We start from the raw sequence: 23,988 nt of genomic DNA, 5'->3' as shown, positions 1-23,988 counted from the left end.
TTATATAGTAGTCATCCAGGAGTACAGTGGCATTAGTCCATCAGTTACTGACCAATAATAAGTTCACAGTTTACAGTTTAGACATACACCAAGAAGCCACAACAATAAAAGCAGTTATCGGTTTTAATGTTGTAGTCATACTCTATGTACTCTGTTGTTTAGTTATTACAGCCTAGAAGACATCAGCCACGAGTCCATTAACAAATACCTGTCCAACCTGGTGGAGAGAAGCCTGCGGGACTTGGAGTGCTCTTACTGCATAGAGATAAAAGAGGTGTGTGCATGTGAAGTATCTTTAGTTTGTAGTCTGAAAAATGATTAGTTTAACATGACATCTTTTTTGTTTGACACGCTTTTGTTTCCATAAATGCTCTAGGATGATCGCACCATTGAGCCACTGACCTACGGTCGCATCGCCTCCTATTACTACCTGAGGCATCAGACCATCGGAATGTTTAAAGAACGGCTGAAGGCTGAGATGACTACCCATGAGCTGCTCTCAATTCTGACGGTGAGTTTAGAACTGTGAACATACAGGTACTGTTGTTCTCTCACCACTTACTATGTCAATCTTGTCAGTGCCACAACTTTTTTTATATATCTGTCCTTTTACACTGAAACCTGAGGGCGTGTGTGTGCGCACTTGTGTTGCGTGGTCTGAAGTTAAGGCTTGAGACGCTTCTTTACATTGAGGACTGTGCATAGAGAGAGCAGTTACATCTTTTTAACCAGCTGTTCCCTCTCTAGAACAAGATGTTTACTGACTTTGTGACCTTTCCTCTGTAAGGCCAGAACTGACATTTTACTAAGATACTGTATCTCACAATCAGTTGGAGATACAGTACATTCAGCCATCTATTTGCTCGCTACTCTTTTGCCCCCAAGACGATGAGCCCCTCCCTTTTTTAATGAACCCAAATCCTTTTACCTTACTTTTTTATCTGTAGTACTGATAAATCTATAAGAATTGGTTTGCCTATATGATGTGGTATTCTAAAAAAAATAAATGTTAGTGTCACTAATTGGGATTTAGGTTTAATCCACTTGTGTATACAGCAGCAGCTTTATAAAAAAATCTTATTTGCTATGCTCAGCTGTGCACACTGGGCATGTCTCACTCAGTGAGAAATCAACAATCCTCCTTGCTCATGAGAAACTGTATGAACCGACACAGAGGTGAGTCTGTCACTGTGTCTTCACCAAGACTAGGCTACTGGTGGAGCCAGTGAAGCTCCTGCTTAATGTTGTACTCACTGTCATTTCAAGTTTTTTGTGTTGTTGGAGTGTTGTTGGAGCTGCAGCGATGCTCTCTGTTTAATGGTGCTGGTAAATATGATGCACAAATCTAGATTCAGACCTTGTAGGCTACAAGCAAAGTCAAAAATTTGATGTTATGTCAAGTAAGTGATAAAAATAAAAAGTGGGGTCTAAGGGATGCACAATAATACACTCAGAAATAGAATGCCTGCAGAGCAGGAGGACACACACTAGTGCTCTGCCACCTAAAACAAGACCAGGGCAGAAACTGATCTTGTTGGAAGATTTGAGCCAAGGTCTATCTTTATTAATAATTGTCCACTTGGGACAGGGCTCAGCACATTGTTTTCTAATTACATTTTAAGGGTACATTTTTCATTAGAATTTGGGGCTGTAATATTTTTAGCACAACTCTATGTGCTTTACCTTTGTATGCACAGTTGGGGTTACACACTGTCTTTGTACATTTTCTTCCACTTTTGCTCATGGTATTGGAAATCATTAAACTTTGTGTGTACTGGGGCAGGCAAGTGAGAGTCAAGCAGTTAAACAGATCTGCTTCTCACAACTATTTTCCAATTAAATCTCTGCAAAAAAAAACATTAGTTGCAAGTGCAAATGAAAAATAAGATTGCACATATTTTTGGTGCAATACTCTAAATATTGATTTTACTGGATATAAACAAGAATTTAGTGTTATTGTTTTTTCTTTCTTTTCTTATTTTTTTTTATGTTTTTTGTTGTAGCCTAGTCATGTCCGTGTAGTACTGCATCTCCTTCTTCAGTATTTGGCATCCAGAGATCTTTATGTTAAAAGTTGTTTGAAAAACATGTAACACAGCAGTATATTTTCAACTTTTTAGAAAACCACTGAGGCTCTGTGATCAGTGACAGGAGACATACCCTCCTATATTTTTCTCTTCTTGGCATTTGACAATGCAAGATACATCAGGGAATGTTTATGCAAGCACATAAACACACGTGCTTTACTCCCTGCTATCAAATTAGCACCTTTGTCTGAGGAGAGTTAATGAAGCTCAGACAAAGGTTTAGTTTTATCTCAAGGATATGATGGTTTCACACCTTTCACTTGGGGGGGGGGGTGACATACTCCCTTTTCCACTGCTTCTAATGGCCTCATATATCTGTTTGTAATGATTCTGGGTGCATTTCATCACTGTGAAAAATCTTTTTAAACTACCATTGACGTCTAAAATCAGATTTTCTGAAAACAGCAAGTGACAAAAGTCAACTTTTCTAGAATTTTCTAGAATCAAGTCATTTTTTTGTAAAGATGCAGTGATCTCCTGCACTTATTCAAATGAAATTAATGGCACATGTATTCCTTGATCATCTGTCATTATGTGTGTGTTGATGCAGATATGGAATCGGATGCTGATTTAAAGATTAAAAACATTTCTTGTTGCTAAAAAATGATTTAGATAATTTTTCTGTCATTTTGCAGCAGAGTGATGTACTCTCTAAGTCCTTTCTAGATTATAAAAAGATAAGGCTGGTGGCGTTTAATTTTTAATATCAACAAATCCCATGTAATTACAAAAACAAATGATGTGTTAGTCCATCCGTCAATACTTTCTGATTTCTGATCTCAAAGCCTATATGTAGATCTTAAAAAAAAAAAGTTCACAAATGTATAGTGTCAGATTGTAATACATTTGGTGCTCCATTGAGTATCTGAGGCAGCAGGGTGGTGTATGCAGAACTGAGTGAAAATAAACTACAGTGTGTGTGTTCATGGAAATGGAGGAACATGTCACCCTGTACACCAGTGTGGCTCACTGATGTGTTTTTAATAGTTTTTGGACAAGAGTGGATCTCTATGGCAGAGAGGTACATCCTGCAGTGGGAATTAAAAGAAAGCAGTGGGCTTTATCTCACCCCATCAGCAGAACATTTTACTGAAGAACAGGGGTTTTCCAAGATAGCAATTGCTTTGGATATTTTTTTTATTTATTTATTTATTTATTCCCAGTGAAGTAAATTGTGGACAAAAATACAATTTGACATTTAGAAAGTTTTAATTTTGAACAAAAGCTTAATAATTTTCTGTGTGTTTTTAGATTTTATTCAACTTTTATTCTTGCAGTAAATCCATTTGGTATGTTTAGTATTGTTGAACCTGACTTTAATAATGATACTAACATATGGAGGGGAGGCTACTCCAGAAACAGTTAACATCATTCTCCTTTGCACACATGTAGTTGAAAGCAGACCAAGACATGCCATGCTTGGCTGCCTCCCACCCCAACAAGCTGTGATACAATAGGCCAGTTACCCCGCCGCCCCATCCACTCCCCCTCTGTTAGCTACAAAGCACTGGGATGCTCCTCCAGTTCCCCCTAATTGCTGCAGCGTGGCCACTAATGAGCAACACCTACGCCTTGCTTCACCACCACCTCCCACCCCCTCCTTACACACATTTTTCTCTCTGAGCACTACGCTACTACTCAGCCTGTCTTTGTCTCTTGTTTTCTTTCCTGCTGTATTTGTCCTCTGTTTCCTAAGACGGCAGTGTTCTCATAGTGAAATCAAACTGCATCAAACATAAACTTTGTTAACCAAGGTAGTCGAACCTATTGTCATATACAGTGGTCTCAGATAGTATTAAGACTCCTTCACTTTTTGCACACTTTATTGTGCTATACATTTCATTTTAAATGGGTAAAACATCATTTTTTGCCCATTAATCAACATTTAATAACCCCTAATGACAAAGTGAAAACATTTTTTTATAAATTTTCATAAATTTATTAAACATCAAAAACTGACATCTCTCATTCAGTCATTCAGTATTCAGTCCTTTAATTTAGGAGAGACACCACAGGTGAATAGGAAAATGGGAAAAAATGTAACTAGTAGATATCACTGTGAAACTTTAACAGTTGATTACTGACATTAAGATTTTTTTTTTTGTATTACAAGTTTTCTGAAATTGTATGTTTAAATATGCAAATAAGACAGTATCTAATTAAATATGCACTAATTTGCATACATTTCCAGAATAGAAATCTCAACATTGGATAAAGCCAGGTTCAAAATTTTTGTTTCATTGTGATGACATATTAGAGTCGGTTTTTATGGAGGGGATTTTTGATATCCAATTTTATCACTCCATAAATCAGAAAATACTGTCAACAGCCATAAAAAATACATTTTTGCCATGTTTTTAGAAAGAAAATGTTACACAAATCAGGGTTTGAATTATATGTGAACAAACCCCCATGTAAAAACCTTCAGAATATAGTTAGGAATAAAACTGGAAATTTCGATGTGTGCAAATGCTACTAAAGTGGAGATTTCTGGCTCAGAGTAAGAGAGAAAACTTTCTGAGAAAACAGCCTGTAAAGATATATATTGTAAAATTTCACAACTTCACAATATTCACTTTGCGTTTCATGATTGGTTGCTGATACAAAGTTAATGACCATGTTTGGATCCAATAATATTGTACAAGAGACAGACAGCTTTACAACAAAAGCTGTAATGACAAACAACGATCATGGTACGCATGTTCCGTTAGAATGCTAACCTTCGATGAATTTAGGAGAAATCTACATCTTACATCTTAATGTGTATTTTGGAACATTTTCTCTCCACTAGAAAGAAGACATGTTATTGAAAAAAAAATAGCCCAAAACAGCGTTTTTTCCTGTAGTTTCTCACCGTCAGTACTTTGTAGAAACCCCTTTGGTAATTACAGCTTCAAGTCTTCTTGAGTAAGTCCTTACAAGCTTTGCACACTTGGAACTGTGCAATTTATCCAATTCTTCCTCACTGGTTTTCTCAAGCTTCGTCAGATTGGATGGAAAATGTCTGTGAACTGCCATCTTCAGGTCTCTCCACAGATGTTCTATGAGGTTTACGCCTGGGCTTTGGTGGGTGACTCAAGGACAGTCGGAGACTTGTCCTGAAGCCGCTCCACTATTGTCTTGCTTTTTGCTTTGAGTCATTGCCGTGCTGAAAGGTGAACTATATGCCCCAAGCTTAGATCTGGGTGCACTCTGGAGCAGGTTTTTTTCAAGGACCTCTCAGTATTTGGATGTATTCATCCTTCCCTCAATTCTGACCAGTGTACATGTCCTGACCGCTGAGAAGCACCCTCGTAGCATATGCTGCCACCACCATACTTCACTGCAGGTATGGTATTACCCAGGGGATGCTAGGTGCCTGGTGTTCAACAAATATAGTGTTTGGGGTTGTGCTCAAAGGGTTATGTTTTCATCTCGTCAGATCAGAGAATCTTTTTCCTCATGCTGTCAGAGTCCTTTAACTGCTGGTTGGCAAACTCAAAGTGGGCTGTTATATGCCTCTTACACAAAGGGGCTTCTGTCTCACCGCCCTACCTCAAAGACCTTATTGATGGAGGGCTGCTGAGATGGTCATACTTCCAGTAGGTTCTCCCAACTCGGCAGAGGACGTCTGAAGCTCTGTTTGTGACCGTTGTGTTCTTAGTCACCTCCCTGACCAAGTCCAGTCAATTTCATATGCCACAGGTGGACTCCAATCAAGATCTAGACACACATAAAAAAATTAAAGTAAAGAGGATACATCTGACTAGAAATTTGGAGTGCCACAGCAAAGGGTCTGAGTACCTTTATAAATTAGAATGGCACTCAATAGAGCGCATATCTCTGCCCAGGTGAAAAATGTCCTGTCTTGCAATGTTAAGGAAAGTGATTAAAACAATCCCTGGATCCACCCTTTTAACCAGATCCACACAAAATTTAATGAATTCTTCCATGGTCCATTCCCCCATCACTCCACCAAGTTTGGTGCAAATCGGATCAGTGCTTTTTGCATAAATTCCAGAAATTTCTAAGAACATGTTTTGACTTTGTCATTATGGGTTATAAAGTATAGGTTGATGGGTAAAAATGGCAATTTTATCCACTTAAAATTAAATTGACAACACAATAAATTTTGCAGAAAGTGAAGGGGTCTGAATACTTTAAGAAGCCACTGGTGAAATATGCATACCAGATCAGTGAGGGAAGCCTGACATAATGGTGACATATAAAAAAAAACATTGAAAGAGCTAAGAGGCACCTCAAAGAATCCTAACATTCCAATCAGTGATACTGTAATAATGCTATACTCAGCAAGTTAATCACAGAGATCTGGAGGCAGCACCATCAATAGATAGACGTCCGGCGGGGCAAGAAACACATGATGATCAGAAAGGTTGGAAACAAACCCATTAGTTAGCCAAACTTATTTAGAAGAGAAAACAAAGGCAAATGGTAAAATTATTACCCAACTGCCCTTTGTAAACATCCATTACAGCTTCCCTTCCAGCTTCAACTTTGACTCCCCATACTTGCTGTGGTTGTGCGCGCACACATACTGTTTGCCTGTAGCCTGATAATTATTTCAACTTAATGTTTGTCATTTCAATTGAAGAAATATGTTAATTTAAGGGTTTTCAATTTAGAGCAACTTCTGAATAGCTGAAAAAAATCATAGATGTTGGCTTGGGCTAGAAGCAAATTTTCTTTCCCTTGTAATGAAGTATTTATACAGACATTACGGGTGCACTCTTTTTCTGCTCTACCTCCACATAAAGTGGTTTAGATAATCTGGATAAACTGCTGGCATGTACACAGCCTGTCTGATTATCTGACCTCTTGTCGTTCTGACCTCATCAGACTCTGGAGGATCTCAGGGATTACGCTCTTGAGTACAACTGCACTGAGTACAACTATGAAAATAAAATCCAACCTGTAATAGTCCAAATTTAACATTTTAACTTAAATAATTCAAAAGTGCATATATTCTAAAAACCCTACAAACCCACCAAGCTAAATTTCTAAACAGTTCATTTGTAAGTGTTGACAGCAAGACACAGCACGGAATTAAAACATAGCCACAACTAACAGTTATTTGTATTAATAATTAATCAACAATTGATACATTTAGTCTTTGTTTTGATCAATTAGTCTTTAATTCTATACAAAGTTTGAATGGCCAGCCAGTTCACAAGCAAGTGTGTCCTATTTTTTTCAGAAATGTATAATTTTGTAAACTTGTAAATACATGTTTTTGTAGCAGTTGTACTGTGGACCTGACAACTATAATAGGTCTCAGGTGTGTATACCTTCCTCTCTTTTTGCTAGCTCCACTATGCAAATACTGCTTCAAAGCTGTCTCAGTCTCTCCAAGTACTTTCTCCCTCCTCTGTCTTAGTAAATGTTACTATCAGAGGGTGTGAGGCAGTGTGGAGTTGTTGGTTATGTCTGCTAAAAGATCTATAGTCTCTCCAGCACATCCATATGCAGACACAACAACACTGAAAGATAAATCATTCAGAGGTGATTCCTAGTCCTATCTCTCACCCCAGCCCCCTCCCCCCTCAGATCCTTTTTCAGGTCCTAGCTTTTGAGACATTGGCTTTGGTCAATGATGGATGGAGACTTAACAGTCCAGGCCGAGGGGAGGCTGTGACAAATGCCTCCAACCCAGCCTGTTGATGGGAGTACATTAGCTAAAGTTGAACTGGAGTGAATTAGAGGAGGGGAGTCATACGTGTCTGCGCATCACTCTGTGTAACAATTACAAACAAGGCTGAACACACAGCCACAGCATAAAGAGGAGACTGATGGACCATCATCATCATTTTACTGCCCAGTGTTGAGAAATCACAGAAATTTTCTTAAAATAAATTTGAAGAATTTATAATCTCATCCCTACCCTTGGTAGATTTTTATAAGCAGGTTGGCAGGATTTTCAGGTCATTAGGTCTGGTGAAAAGATTCCCCACAGTCTTTTTCTGGAAGGGAAAGCTGGCCTTCCGGCCAGGAAAAAAACAGAGGAGATGCGAGGTAAATGCAGCTGTCAGAGTACAGATGCTCAGATTAAAAAGGTCTTACCGTAGAATGGAAATTTGGACTTCCTGTTTCATTTTCGATCTCTGTTTCTCAGGATGCAGAGGAGTATGCTGAGTTGCCTGTCAGGCACAACGAAGACCAGCTCAACAGCCAGTTGGCTCAGCAGCTCCCACTGCAGGTCAACCCCCACTCCTATGATAGCGCCCACACCAAGACCCACCTGCTGCTGCAGGCTCACTTCAGCCACGCCCAGCTACCATGCAGCGACTACACCACAGATACCAAGACAGTACTGGACAACGCCATCCGAATCTGTCAGGTAAGATTCACTTGGCAACTGAAACACAGCATCAACAAATTATTTATGTGATATTGAAACATGAATATTTGAGTCATCATTCTATCAAAACACAAAGAAAGGTATAGTAATTCAGAGTTTAGGAACTTTTGTATAGAAGCTGTTGATTAAAAAAGACTTTTTCAGGTACTAGGTGTGCCACAAATAACTTTTTTCCACTGGCCTAGTATAACACACTTTCGCCATGGAGTGCCGTGTGCATTTCTCCTGCACCTTGCCAGTAGGGGATTACCACACTGATACATAACATTTTTAATGTGCCTGCAAGCAGGGCCAAAACATGGTCTCCACCCTCAACTGAGATCTGGCCTTATACTAAACTGATCAACATGAGACAAAGTGTAACTGCTGTGTTAACATATTCAGGGCTCACTGCAAGTGAAACTTACAGTATGCAAACTTGAAAAAATATTATTGTGTTCTAACATACAGGTTGGCAAAATATCTGGAATTGCAGCAACATACAAAACATTCAGGTAGTAGGTCTGTGACATTTAGGCAACTCATTAAAACTTTCACCAGTTACAATGAAAAATGTCATCATTGGCAGATTATATCAGCTGTAAATATATATACAGTATAATAGTTTTGATCAGACTATTTAGATAAGTTTTAATTGTTAATAGTGGTAGTAATGGCATTACATAATAATGGTATTTGTTAACAAATCTGAATATAGACATAAATATTTTTTTTAGGTAGGACCATTGACAAAAATATCTTCCCAGGTGCTGATAAAAGCAGGAATCATATAAAAGTTTAACCTGATGAAGCCTGCAGTGAAACGCGTTGTTCACACAGTTGGAGTAGTTCATAAAGCCTCCTGGAGATTCCCTTTTAATTTTTGCCACCATAAAATTCCACATTATATTCAGACCTCAAGAGTTTCAATGGATTAGTAAAGCAAGTTTAGAAGCATAAACACGACCTTAACATCAACAGATGAATCATTTAATGATAGCAGCATGAGGTGAAATGGTGAGAGAGGAATACATAAGTATTAGATTCGAATTATGTGGTGCACATGAAAAGAGAGCACATCTTGGGAGGCGGTGCTTTGTTGTAGATGAAGCAGAAAATAGAAGGGGAATGTTAAACATTAGTAGGTGATTTGTAGTTGAACTTACTGGTCCATCTCATAAATAACTTTATGCTCAGAGGTTATATGTAACCACCTGGTTTCTCATTATCAGGCAGCCACAATGTCTCTATACAGTGTTCATACAGAAAATGGCAGGAGACAAGGTCTTTGAAAATAGAAAAAATTACCCATATCACAGTTATCACAGAGTCAGTAACACTGACAACAACCTCAAAACTTCATCAATCAAAGATTTTCCATGAAGATTATTTTGCGTCTAAATTGTGATGTGGTAGATGGTGTTTATTTAGTTTCTTTGTATGTACTGTTTGAAGTTAGGACCATGTCTGAACGTCTGTAAGCCATTGTCCACAGTTTAGGATGGGTGTTTGTGTGTGTGTGTGTGTATATGTACATGTGCTTGTGATTTTCCATGCTGTGTATCTGGCAGTGATATTGCATGCCTCATGAATGTGGTTACTTCTCCGGTGTCCTCCTGCTACAATTTACTGAAATTGTTCTGGTCTTCAGTTTTTTATGGTTGTTTTTATTGACTGAATGTATATTTTTATTGGTACTTACAGTATGTTTAAAGGGAATGCAACACGAGACTGTTACTGTCCCTGGACAAAATTTTAATTGACAGGTTTGATCCACAGAACAATCTGCCCTTTTTCAAATGGATACTTAGAACAAGGCTATGAGCAATGAGTTTCAAGAAAATGCAATACATATTGATAATACCGCAGTTAATACCCCAGCAGAGCCAGGTAACATAAGATCGAATGGTGCAACACAGCCAGTAAGCCATGATAGTTTCATCAAGTTTGGACTCTGCACCTTTGCTTTCCCATAAAGGTCAGCATTTTGCAGAAATTCCATTGAATTGGGTAATGAGGTTTAATTAGGAGAATGAGGTCTAATTTGAGTGCCTTTTTGAATCCATGAATCAAAAAATTCATGTAATGATGGAGGAAAAATGTTTGTACTCCATGACACACAAAGTGACCAGTGAGTACATTTTAAACAGATGTGGTTTTGCCTTTCATATGTTTGTATTATTTCAATGTGTTCACACTAAAGTCAAGATGACTTAAAGTATGGCTGCCTCAATGTGAACTCCCTCAAAATTCTCTTTGTTTTACTTATTACATTTTTTTTCATTCTAAATGTCATCAACCAAATCATATATGGCTGACAGAAATAACTGTTAATCTGATCAGCAATCGCTCACTTTGAGTTTCTCAGTTTGGATGCACCATTGATCTGGAATGCTCATCCATCCAAGGAAAAGAAAAAAGAAGAAAGGCTAGCACCCTAATCAGGCTTAGATGGCAGGAAAACAGGTCCTCGTTCCCTGGCTTTAGTCAATTGTCTAGTCCCTGGACAGGGACTAGATCAGGCTATGGAGGAGAAACAAAGGAGAAGAAACGTAAAAAACCATGGTGGACCTATCCATCTAGCCCACATTTGAAAAACAACTTTTGTTTTGTATAATGTCAAGAGGGTAATGCTAAGATTTAGGTTAAAACATATTTCTGCATTATTTCTGCACTATCTGAGTATTTCAAATACTTTCCTTTTGTATTCAATCAGCTTTCCACTTTTCTTTTCCAATGGTATATGAATTTCAAAACCCCAGCCAACTGCTCAGCCAATAAAAAATAAGCTGCTTGATCTGCCTTTCTAACAATCTGTTCTTTTTTTGTTTGTTTTAGTTCACTTTGTTGCAAACTGCATCAGATTCAATTGTCACCTTATATCATTAACTTCAGTTAACATGTATGCAAAATTCAGTCTTCTGAAATCTTTACATACAGTTTTTGATTGTTTTATCATCCTAGAGTGTGGACTGTGCCTTTGTGTCTCAGGAGTCTTCAGGAATACCCTTATCATTAGCAGATTTGGAAGAGGGTTTTAATGCTTTAAACTCTAAAGGCAGTGAAAACTTTGACTGAAGTCAATGCTTTAAAATCACCACAATAAGTGGATTCACTCAAAGCTGTAAGTAAATTTGCGCAGAACTTTTATATAAAAATTCAGTTTTTGTGAACTCTGAAGTCAAGACTATTTACAATTAGCTGATAAATGTAAACCCTCTTGACATCACTGATCTTTAAGATGATGAAGTCCAAAATGGAGGAAGATATTATATTAGCTCTGTCGCATGACAAACAAGTAGTCACTACATCACCAAGCTTCCAGCACTGTCTATTTCATGAGGACATGCAAATGAATTATGCTGTGGTACTTTATGATGTGACCCACCCTTGAAGAAAAACTACCATTAAATGTCAATCTTTGTGCTAAACCGGGCAGTTAGGAGATACTCCTAAGATAAAAGATAAGAGATAGTATTTGTGAATTTGTGAATATGACTGCTGACATCTTCATCAAAGATGTATAGTTAAAATGTGTTATGTTTTGCCTAATGCCTAGTGCATTGTGCACTACAGTGCTCATTTGAGCCACAGCTCTTACAGGTGTCATTTTTAGTGATATTACTCTTAGGTTTAGGTCTTTCTGTATGGTGCAGGGTTTCCCTCAGTGGTTTTTTTAAAATTTGTTTTCCCTAGGATAGAGTCCTTCATGGGCCTAAACCTGAGAACCAAACACATCCCGTACCCGTCTCTTTAAGTCCCGATGATTAAAACCGACTGCTACAGACCATTGCCTTTCATTGGCTACACTCTGTCCCTTCGGCATTGTATGTCTAATTGCAAGACATGACACTCATGACAAAGTAAAAAAACACGTTTTTATAAATTCTTGCAAATATAAAAATTCACATAACTACTCAGACTCTTTGCTTTGGCACTTCAGATTGTGGTCAACTGCATCCTGTTTGCTTTATTTATCCGTGAGAAGTGATTTTTTTTATCACTTTTCTTAACATTACGAGATAGGGCATTTTTCAGCTGGGCAGAGTTATGCACTCTATTGAGTGCCATTCTAGTTTACAAAAGTATGTAAGTATCCAGCCGAACTGAGTAACCATGCAAGAAGGGTCTTGGTCAGTGAGGTGACTAAGAACCCAACGGTCACTAACGGAGCTCCAGACGTCATCTGCAGAGATGGGAGAACCTGTTGGAAGCACTCCATCAATCTGGGTATTGATAGCCCACTGTGAGTTTGCCAAACAGCATTTAAAGGACCCTGACAACATGAGGAAAAAGATTCTCTGATCTGATGAGACAAAAATTTAACTCTTTGAGCAGAACTTAAAGCACTTTGTTTGGGAAACACCAGGCACTGCTCGTTACGTGGCTACTATCCCAATAATGAAGCATGTTGGTGACAGCATCATAATTGAAATAATTAAAGGGATCTGAATACTTTTCTAAAGCCACAAAAATTTGGGAATAAAAACTCTTGTCACATGAGGCCCTGCTGGGTGACTTAGGTAGAGATGGCATAGAAAAAGTGATTAGTGTCTTGTCAATGTTACACTTCTGTTTCTTCTCCTTAGGCAATGCTGGATGTAGCTGCTAATGAAGGCTGGCTTGTTACAGCCATCAGTATCTGCAACCTGATACAGATGATCGTCCAGGGTGACTGGCTGCACAACTCCTCATTACTGACACTGCCACATGTCGAACAACAAGACCTCTATCTGTTCAGGTAAAGATCATCACTTCACAAGTACAGCTACAGTATAATGTCCATAGTCATTTGTAGCTAGGTCTTGTAGAAGGCTAATCTGCATGGTTGTTGTCCAAGGTGTACTAATAATCAGTGAACATTACATCTCGTCATGTCTCATTAATGTCTGAACAGCTTCTTCATGTCATCTCAAGTAGTCTGTGTTAAGGGTTTCATAGCTTTAAGAGTACTGTAATGACAAACGACTTGGTATTGTAAGCACCATTAGTAGCTGGTGTGTCTCTCACAGTTTCTGATTCTTCACAACTTTAGGTATGGAACTCAGCAAACATCATCAGTTACATTCTGAAAATTTCCCACACAGGTGCAAACACAAATGTAATCACACATACAGGACCTAGTGAGTCAATGTTCAAAGCTGTTTTTTCCATGCACACACCATATGAATTTCCAGGCCTGCATCCTGCAGTGTCAAATAATTTTGTGCAAACAATAAAAATGGTAAGAGAGGGATGAGAAAGGAAGACCCGCAGGCCTGGTGGTGAGAGAGAGCATGAAGTGTGGGGTACTATATGTTGTGATGCTGCCTAATGACCAAGAATTTCTCCCGTCTGTCTCCTTCAATCACTTCATAGGAAATGGGCAAACAGGAAGGAGAGGAGGGACATGGGAGGTTTCAATGGACCAATTGAAGGACTTCCTGAGCTGATTGCTGCCTGCAAGGGAAAGGAAAGTATATTCGCTGCTATCGTCGGCCAAGAGTTTCATTCAAGTCAGATTGCCCAGGTAAGATTATAAATTAATTTCCCTAAAAGCACATTGGGAATATGGTTATCCTTCGAAATTAGTAATGCTCTGTAGACCCTGTGCATACCTAGCATGCGTCTTGGGTGATCTGATCACAAGTGGACAGCTATAAGTACAGGTGTGAATGGACCCAAGACGCATTCAGGACACATTGAGATCTGATCGCTCAAATTACATTCGGAGGTGGTCTTGGCCGCTTATGGCCACATTCTTTTAGGATTGTGTACGCAAATGTGTCCTGAGCCACATTGAAGCACCGCCTACTCAGCTGATCCCTCTGCATAAGCGGATGTATGTACTCATTTGCAAACAAATACAAGTCTTGGAAAAAGTGGAAACTGGCTTTGCCCATGACGTCTGAAAATTTCAAAAGGCTCATAGAGATTATATTACGAGTGCGTCAAATATCTTGGGCAATTTGGTTTGTCTGGAGCACACCAAGGAATAAACCCAGTCTGTATTGTTTTGATTTTTTCTTCCTTTAATTTCTGGCAGACTAGGCACAGGAAGTGCATTGCTGCTTTCCTCCAGTTAAAAACAACAACGTATTTGGTCTTAGCAAACTGATTTAATGTACGTGTTTAGAGCAGGGAAGTAAGATTCAATCACAAGTGGTCACTCAAGACACATGTGGAGACACAATTTAATGCCAGGTGTGAACTGATGTACTTAGAGCTGACCACTTGTGATCAGATCACCCAAGATGCATGTTAATGCCAGGTGTGAACAGGGCCTTAGCGAATGTTGATTTACTACAGAAAGGAAGAAAACAACAAAAATAGATTACAAGCACTTCAATATTGTACATTTTTTTTAAAAATCTGCAGAATGGGCCTATTCCCACATCTAGTTTATGCAGATCATACGTATTTTCTCATACACACAGACACACACACACACAAACACACACACACACACACACACCATTATCATTGATGTGCCATGAGCAGTCTCGCCACTGTGGTCCCAGATACCTCCAAGATCCCCAATTACAGCTCCATTGATAGGGTTTACAGCTCCAATTTAAGTGCTAATTGCAGCAGTAATGAGAGTGTCCGGGCACATCAGCAGGCCCTGTGGCTTCACCCAATCGGTGTCCCTGCTTTCTCCTCTCCCCACCTTTACTTCCCTACCACCCTTACCCCCACACAGCGTGGCAGCCTCTCTAATTAAATAATTAGATGTGCAGCAGTGTTCCTGTCTGACTTGTTCAGGGAAAGTAATCCTCATATAAATAGCTTTTGCCGGATGAATCAGAGAGGTTTTTCTCTTCCCAGCCTTCAATAAACTGCCATACAAATACACACACACACACACACACACACACACCCACCCTCATCCACCAGTGTTACTCTTTCTGCACCTTTATCCTTTTTATGGCTTACATCCTCTTTGTGGTGGAGCTTTTGGTTAAACCAACTGTTTCTCAAATTTTCCATTAAAAACACTTACGAGGCACCCAAGACCGGAGAAGTGTCTGTTAGAATGAATTAACAAACAGCAGACCTCCTCTACCGTAGCTGATGGATCTGTCCATCTAACAAACCCCCACTTAAAAATCTTGATTTCTTTTTTCCCAGAATTCTGTAGTTCCTTTCTGAGCACCACTTTCATGTCATATTAGAACATTTGAGGGAATATAATTCAGCAGGTGGGAAATTAACTTTTTTAATATGGTACTGTTGTATTTAGGTTCCCAGAATCTGCCAGCCACTGAAATTATTTGAGTAATGTCCACCTGAGGGCATCTCATTATTTTCTGGACACAAGCACGTCGATTTTTGATTCTTATATAGATTTTAATAATTCCATAACAGAAATACAAACAATATGACAAAACGATTGACAATAAGAGTCCATTTTCCCACCCCAACACCCCAAATAGCAATACACCAACAACAGGTATTTATAAAAATACATCCAATCAATGCCTCATAACAGTAAGACATTTTATGGGTGTAAAAAACATGGGATAAAGAAAATAAGATAGAAACCACACGAACATGATGATGTGGTACACAATTGTTATTTCCAAACATTATGATTCTCAGTATATTGTGAAGGCTCCCATTGGCATGTAAAGTGAACTGGTTTTATCATAACTATTATAGCTTTAGTTGATTGTAGAATTCTCTGAGGTCTTGGAATGGCTTTGACACCTAATCTGTTCGTTTCGGTTCATATGAAGTCTGGTGTTGGTTTGGTTTAGAGACGTTAAAGCAGACTAAACAACCAGACCGGGAGCCCTTTAAAATACGCGTCTTAGTCCAGGTCCAATTTGACTCTAGCAGTTTGTTTGTGGTGTGAAAGCAAAGCAAACCAAGCACTGGATTCTGGACGCATATGTTCATCAGCATGTGAGTGTGGGAACTTTCGCTATAATTGAAAAGGAATTAGCTTATTTTAGTTTAGCTTTGTTAACTTAGTAAGTAATTGTTGTCTTGACTAATGATACTCCTTGTCAATTTCTTTGTTCTCTGTGACTGAGAAGGTAAATAAACAAACAAGATTTAGTAGACTGCAGTACAACTTGCTGTCATTCACAGAATTAGATTTTCCCTTGTGGGGTTTATGTTTCACTGATTACGCATCCTTAAAGTCATTAAAATTGTCCAATAAAGAAGTTTCCTGGTTAATTTGTAATAAGGCAGTGTGAGCATGAATTGACTAGAATTAAATGCCTGTATACAGAAGTTGAAGAAATTGATTTGAAAAGATTAATACACACTCCTGATGGGGAAAAACCATGGCAGTAAAACTTGCCTTGGGCTTGAGCCTGGGCTCACAAACTTTTCTCTGATGTCTTGTACATCACAGTCTCATATTAGACACCTTCACGGGTTCCTATAAACTGTAGTTGACCCAGGACCCAATCACCAGTCTAGTGTCTCTCTCAGCACGTCTAACACTCAGCGAGGCAAACTCATCAGCTCTGATCAAGTGGTGCAAAATTTGGGATCCACTTATTTTATTTTTTTAAGAGTTTAAAAAATATAATACAAAGCTGCTGCAGATATACCTGCCCATTCATCTTCGGAGCTTGATGTTGTAACTACAGAGCTGCTGAAATGTTGTCTTCACAATCAGCAACTCATATTCACAGTGAATGCAACATGATATGAATGGTAGTCTCCCTCCTCCTTTCCTCCTAATCCGTTATATCCTTCTTGTCACCATCTTCTTCCTCCCTTGTCAGGCATGGTCCTTCCTGAGTCATCTCCCAGTCCTGGAGGTTGAAATGAGTGTAAAGGGCTGGTGGGAGGAGAGCCAGGAGCAAACGGAGTATGCCCTGCCTGCAGCAGGAGCAAACCTGAGGGAAGAGAGCAGCTGGCTGCCTGTCCACGCTGACCAGGAGTACGTTCTGCAGGTGTCACTGAGACGCATCAATCTGGGCCAGCAGAGGGTCAGTATGTCCAATATCAATACTCCACTTTCTATCAAGTGAATACAATGTATCATTATAAACTCTTTACATGATACAACTGTTTGAAATATGTGTGTAATAGTAAGATCTTAGAATTAGACTGGCTTAAGCCTTACGGTTACTCTGAAGCTGCAGTAATTAATATTTTTACATTAAGAATGGATCATATGACTACATGTAATGTGAAAGGGGTCACTGATGGTGATGAACTATTATTTATCAGCCAGCTGCAGTTCACTTCAGCTCTACAGAACTGTTTAGCATATTTTAGCTCATTGTTTTGGTTTTATGGCCCATGTCAACCGGGTTTCCAGCAGCAAGTGGCTATTTCAAGTGAAAAGCTCTAAAACCCCACTGTACACTCCCTGCTAAACATCACATAGCAGACAAAGTTAGCATCTAGCAGGTGAACATTGTGGCGCATGTAGCAGCTAAAGAGCCAGATATTTCCCTCAGTAGCTGGTTATAACAACAGAGCTAAAAGGAGGGTGAATATTGGGCTCAAATTTGGCACCAACTCTTGACACTTGATTTCATATACTGAATGGAGTCATTGTGATCAGCTGATATGCTCTTAGCAACAAAGCAAAAGTACAGTTCAGCTTTAGTGAACTTTCTCAAACTTGTGTTGTTGACCAGTTGTTTACCAGAGACCTTTGAAGGAGTATAAAATGGGGGAAGCATTTAAGTAATGCTGTTCTATAACCCACTCTTCTGGAAGAATGAAAATTGAGTTAAGGCTTGTGGGCAGTTTGCAGTTTATCTTTTGATGACTTTTAACACGGTATTCTTTGTTCAGGTTGCTTTGCATGTTGGCCACAGAAGCAGTTCTGTCTCAGAAAAACATACTAATCTTCAGATGCCGTGGATACTTATCACTTCAGTGATTTAATATTGTGCTTCCATAACGTTGGGGGACTGGTTTGTTCCAGCCCGCCTTGAACTACCCCTTTGAAACTTACATGCAGTTTGGTGCTGGGATACAGCATTCACAAAAAGTAATTTGAGGCAAAGCGCTTGGTGACTTTTTTGGACTCTTCTAGGAGCAACTTTATCCTTTTTTTCAATCAGAAGGGAGTCCAAAGCAGGGATTAGCGTTACAGTTTCATCAGTGCAGTTATTATTGAGTTAAACAAGTTGGATTGTCATCAGGTTTGACAGAAATGCTGTATGTAAGACATTTAGCGACACAAAAACTGCGTAAATCAAACATCTGTTTTTAATCCTTGTCTCATATGTAAAAGTAATAAAGTAATAGAAGAAAGTCATAAAAAAAAAAGAATGTACCTCTGGGTTTTTGCTCCTTAAGTTTAATAAACAATTGTGTTGCACTGATGCATCACAAAGAGCACGAACTCACTTTTTATAATAAATCAGATTTCTTTATCAACTGTATTATGTTGTCTAGCATAACATAACATTCAACAATGTGTTTTGAATTTTTAATCTAGCATCTGCCATAACATCACACTCAACAGTGTCTGTTGCATTTCCCTGTCAGTGATTATCTTATCTTAGATCTGCATTGTGCCGAGATCACGTAAAGGCACCTCAGCTGATATCTCATACTTTGATATACTGAGTATGTAAGTTTCTGTGGCACAGTGGGACTGTACAGTGTGTCTGCTATTTCAGAGGAAGCAGGACAGTAAGGCCCAGGCTCCCAGGTTTCCCAAGGTGAAGGATGAAGGCTGGTTCCTAGTCATGGGGGAGGTGGATCGCAGGGAGCTGCTGGCTGTCAAACGGGTTGGATACGTGCGCAACCACACGGCTGTGTCTGTGGCCTTCTACACACCGGAGAAGACTGGAAAGTAAGAAGCTGTACAAAAAGAGGTTTTAAACCGTACATAAACACAAGCTTTCCCCACACACTCCGTATACAGTAACTGAGAGGAAACATCCCACTAGTCAGGGAAACACCCCTAGTCAAACTCTAGGCCAGATGCAGGTCGGACAACCTGAACTGCATCACTAGCCTCGCTGACACTAATCATTAATAGCAGTACATAGTTGTCACAGGTTTATAGTCAAACACTTTCACATCAATACAACAATTTATGACAAGGCTGCGGGTTGTGACATGGTCCCTACTGATCTTTTGAGAAATGTTTGACAGAATGTCAGTCAATTTGATTAATTCTCAGGGAAAAGCACCTACTCTGAATTTCGTTATAAATCATTCACACAATCACAATCTAGTTTCACTGTTTTGAATTCCCCAACTCATTCAGTGGAAACTAGACAGTGGACAGTGACCAAATCCCATGAAATAATAAAAGCCAACAATGTCTTAGTCTGTCTCTCATTACTTTCTGACTACTCTACCCTGTTTGTGGCAGTCAGCTCCAAAGAGTGGGAGATGTAATCTTTAAAAAAAAGCTTACAAATATATAGTTTCATTTTTATTAAGGCTCAGTAATTAAACAGTGCATTTGTTGGGGACTATTTTCAGTGGCGAATTAATCCACGTTCTTGTGCTCTGGTGAGTATTTGGGGCAGCAGGATTGGGTATGTGGGACTGAGTCAAAATAAACTCCAGTGTGTGTTCATGCTAATGAAGGAACATGTCACTCAGTGCAGCAGTTTGGCTCACTGATGTGATTTTTTTTTTTTTTTAATAGTTTTTGGACAACAATGAAGTTATGGCACAGAGGAAGAAGATATATCATCATTGTTGGTTTGGGTCTGCACATGGGATTTGATGACAAAAAGGAAAATAAAGAATACCACCAGACTGTACTTTAACCAATCAGAAAGAAAGAACATTTTATCCTTGGAAGAAGCTGTGTAGAAGATAATAAATATCATATCTGAGTTTTTTGAAAAGTCCTAAAGCAAACAGAAACTGCAGATTAGTGCATTGCCAGAAAGTACCCTTGCCGCCAGGGATTACCATAGCGGCAACAAAGCAAGTTTGCCATTAACATTCATCCTGTGACGCCAGCTAATTGGACTTATACAGCACAGTATCAGCATTAGCAGTTACCTTGTGTGTATACAAAACGCTATGAGCTTGAGACCAATTTAAAAACAAATGGCTTTGTAATCTCACAGCTCCAGTGGGACAAATTTAGGTCCAACAAGATCCAGTACGCTTTCTTTTAGGCTTTTGTATCCACTTCTATGCTCTAACTGTTGATCTGTGTAACGTCTGGCTTCAGGTGTATTTACACACTGTACCTGATGAGCGACAGCTACCTGGGTCTGGACCAGCAGTACGACATCCACCTGAATGTAACACCTGCCAGCATCGCTGCCCAGGTCAACACAGAGGTGTCCGACTCAGTGCCTGACAAGACCCTCGGCTGAGCAACAATGGCAAAACAACTCATCAGCCGCAGCAGAACAGTTCCAAGAGCATCTTCAGTGATCAACAGATGAGTGTGATGAATCTGAAACACAGTGACTGTGTTAAAGGAGGAATCTTCTGGCATTATCTCACACTGTTAAGTTTCACTGATCTGTGATCATTGTTTTCCAGTGATTATTTTACAATGAAAGGTTGGAATTTACTATTTTGCTATACCCATTTTGTATCACCTTCTCTTATCTACTTCTGCTTCAATTAATAATTAATATTTAGCATTGGCAGTGACTTTCACCTCTTACTTACTCATTCCTTCTTTTTTTTTTAATTCTCTGATTATTTAGTATCAGTGAAAAAAATGGGATATTTTAGTTCCTTAAACATATTTGCTCTTTTCATTTTATTGGTTTAACCTAATTTAACACTGAATTATGTCAGGTACTAAACTGCTGCTGCATTGCTCTCTCTGAGTTGGAACTTTCATGTGTGTTTCACTTCTGATGTCACAGCAAAGTGACATAGTCATGCAAAATACCTTCTTTAACATCACTGATGGACGATAGTTATGTTCCCTTTCATGAGTTCTCCGTTTTTTTAGACCACATATGTTACAACAGGGCAACAAGTTTCTCCCATCCCACTAGTAATAAAGATTTCTTTTGTCAAAATTTGGAGGAAAGAACCAGTTCTCAGTTTCTGAGAATCCTCTGCCAACTGGTCTTTTGTCTCTGTGAGACTAAAGGCCTCAGTATGCTTCAAATGGACTAGGCTTCACAATTTGTATGACAACATCTAAAGGCAAAATTGTTTACAAACGTGGCTGCATCACACTGCCTCCCTCTCCAAGAACTCAGTGTCTTTTGTGACAATTCTACAGATTGGGATAACAGCACACGCTTTCAGACAGTCTCTCTTTAAAGAAATTGATGGTGTGGCACAGAAAATGACAGCAGTAGTTGTGTAAATAATGAATGAACGAAACCCTGCCTACTTTTACACCTCCACCTTCACACCAAGCCAATTGTGGTCTAAAATGTGCAATTAGCCAGGTATATGTCTGAAACCCCCTTTCCTCAGATTCTGCCGCTTGACAGGGGGTTTCAGACACTGTTAGATGATCCGACGCAGTGTTTCCTTTGAAGCATGCTGACGTCTTAAGGTTGCAAATTGTCTGAATTTTGCGATGCTGAATCCTGGGTAGGCTTCTCTACTGCGGGGAGAAAGTTCAGCTTCAGTCTACTAGCTTCCAATCATCCAAAGACTACACTGAAGGAGGCACCCCTGAGACAGAGCCAGTGGAACATTCACTTCCATTTCGTATGCCACTGTAGTTTGTCTGGGAAAACTGAGCTCCAGCACATTTACTCAAAAAAATCAATTTCTGTCAAGATAGGTGACAGAGGCTACTGCAGAGTAAACAAGTCACTTGTTTCCCTTTCATAGACCAAGGAGAAAAAGGCCTGCTTATCTTCCCATAAAAAAAAATATATTTTTCTGACACGAAATGTCAACAAATGGAAACATAATGGATAAATGTTGACTATATTCATACAGTGTTTCCAGCCATTGCATTCAAATCATGAACCTTTCTGGCTGTTCTTGCTGCCATTAGACAGTTAGCCCACCGATACGTCCACTCACATTTTTATAATGACCTAGACTGGACAGTGTGTCAAGAAAATATATAAAGTATTGAGATGTGGGCTGAATGCAACATGCAGTCACAACTTGACAGAATAATACAACAGCAGTTATCTGCCCTGTGTGACTCAGTGTCGTATCTGTTGTTTACTTGACCAGAAACACATGATGGAACCAGAAATGCAGTGTATAAAAGAACTGAACATGTGTTTGAGAGTTTATATTCTTTTTCTTTAAAAAGAAAGGCGTAAACAGAAACAGGCTCATAAGAATAATAAATAAACCCCCATAGAAACAGCCCCCTCCACCTAATTGTTTTCTGTATGACAACACCTCACCCCAACCCATGTCACATTGGTAGGTTTAGGACTAGGGCTGAGGTTAGGGTCAAGTACTGCGCGGAGCCTGTAGTCCCTGTGACACAATATATGACAAATGGGCCTGGGGTATTGGTGTATTGAAAAAAAAAATGGAAATCTTTATTGAGACACTGATCCAAAGATAAAACACACAGCATTCCGGTTTTGCAGAGGGGGAAATGTGGCTTCACTGTGTCAAACAGGAAAGAGCTGACTGAGTTTATTTAATCTGCTGGAGATCTCAGTGCAGGTGTGTGAAACATGCTTCTTTCCACTACAGGAACGTCACTCAGGATCGCCAAACTGTCAGGTATTTCTTCAAATAAATCTCCCTCTCCCTGGAAGCGTTCCTCGGTTACTCAGAAGTGTCCTCAGCTAAAAACTTGAAATCAGACGCTTCAGTCACTGAGGTAGTAAATAAATGTATAAAAGGATCACTAGGCGGCAATTGAAATTTTTGTTCCTTCTTTCTAAACTTGAAACAGCTTTGAAATAATGCAGTTTTGTGATGAATTTAAGGTTACGAGTACACGAGTGTGCAAAGGTCGAAATTCTGAAATGTGTATCAGTGATTTCATTTCCTTTTGGCAAATCCTTTGAATGTGTACATCAGCTTCTGGATTAAAGCATATTTCTTGTGGTTGCACACAAACAGTGGTTTGGCTGTTTTTGTCTGACTCAACAAACCTCTTTGCCTGTATGATTTTCACACTCTCACCACTTTGTATTACCGCCTCTGGATGCTGCATTAACCTGATGAGCTAACCATCAGTAATGAACAAAAGAAAGCAAAAATATAGCCTCATTTTAGGTTTGTCTGAATTTTGGCGGTATCGGTCAGGTTCAGCTGGGCTGGACGTTAGAGGCATGGGTACCAACCACCCAACCAGCTCTCTGTAGATGAATATGGGATGTTGGGTGGTTACAGTTACATCTGTGCAGGCCAGCAGGGGAAGTGGAATAGCTTGGCACCTGACTCGAGGCTTCAAAATGGTAGTTCCCAAACCAGTGGTCGGATGTCACACTGGGTTGCCATTTGTCTGGAACAAATCCTTGATGTCAGAGCAGATACTAAACCTGCAGTAACTGAATTTCCTGGCCACTTGGGGGCAGCAAGAACAAGTTGTGATCACAACACATTGACATATTATCAACTTTTAAGCTAATATGGTTAACTTTTTAGCAAAGAGTAGCTTATTTACAAATCTAGCAGTTGTAGAGCAACAATATCATTCATTTGGAGATGTGCTCGGGTCCACCTGATAAATATGAGTCCAATCTTCGCTCTACTATTTGTCCGTACCAA

General features: G+C 39.3%; 1 protein-coding gene across 3 annotated transcripts in view; it reads left to right on the top strand.

Annotated features, from left to right (window-relative positions):
• Nucleotides 1–23,318, top strand: part of ascc3 (activating signal cointegrator 1 complex subunit 3) — a 163,444-nt gene extending 140,126 nt beyond the window's left edge. For all 3 annotated transcript variants that reach the window (XM_040116968.1, XM_040116969.1, XM_040116967.1), the window contains exons 35-42: nucleotides 163–274; nucleotides 377–511; nucleotides 8,197–8,421; nucleotides 13,011–13,162; nucleotides 13,780–13,930; nucleotides 17,148–17,354; nucleotides 19,011–19,186; nucleotides 20,537–23,318. In XM_040116968.1, the coding sequence (XP_039972902.1) occupies nucleotides 163–274; nucleotides 377–511; nucleotides 8,197–8,421; nucleotides 13,011–13,162; nucleotides 13,780–13,930; nucleotides 17,148–17,354; nucleotides 19,011–19,186; nucleotides 20,537–20,684 (1,306 nt within the window). In that variant the 3' untranslated portion in view covers nucleotides 20,685–23,318. The remainder of the gene's footprint in view (nucleotides 1–162; nucleotides 275–376; nucleotides 512–8,196; nucleotides 8,422–13,010; nucleotides 13,163–13,779; nucleotides 13,931–17,147; nucleotides 17,355–19,010; nucleotides 19,187–20,536) is intronic.
• The last annotated feature ends 670 nt before the right edge of the window (nucleotides 23,319–23,988 follow it).

This window comes from Xiphias gladius, chromosome 22 (genome assembly GCF_016859285.1).
Source record: "Xiphias gladius isolate SHS-SW01 ecotype Sanya breed wild chromosome 22, ASM1685928v1, whole genome shotgun sequence".
Classification (NCBI taxonomy): domain Eukaryota; kingdom Metazoa; phylum Chordata; class Actinopteri; order Istiophoriformes; family Xiphiidae; genus Xiphias; species Xiphias gladius.
This window is presented reverse-complemented; position numbering and strand designations above follow the sequence as displayed.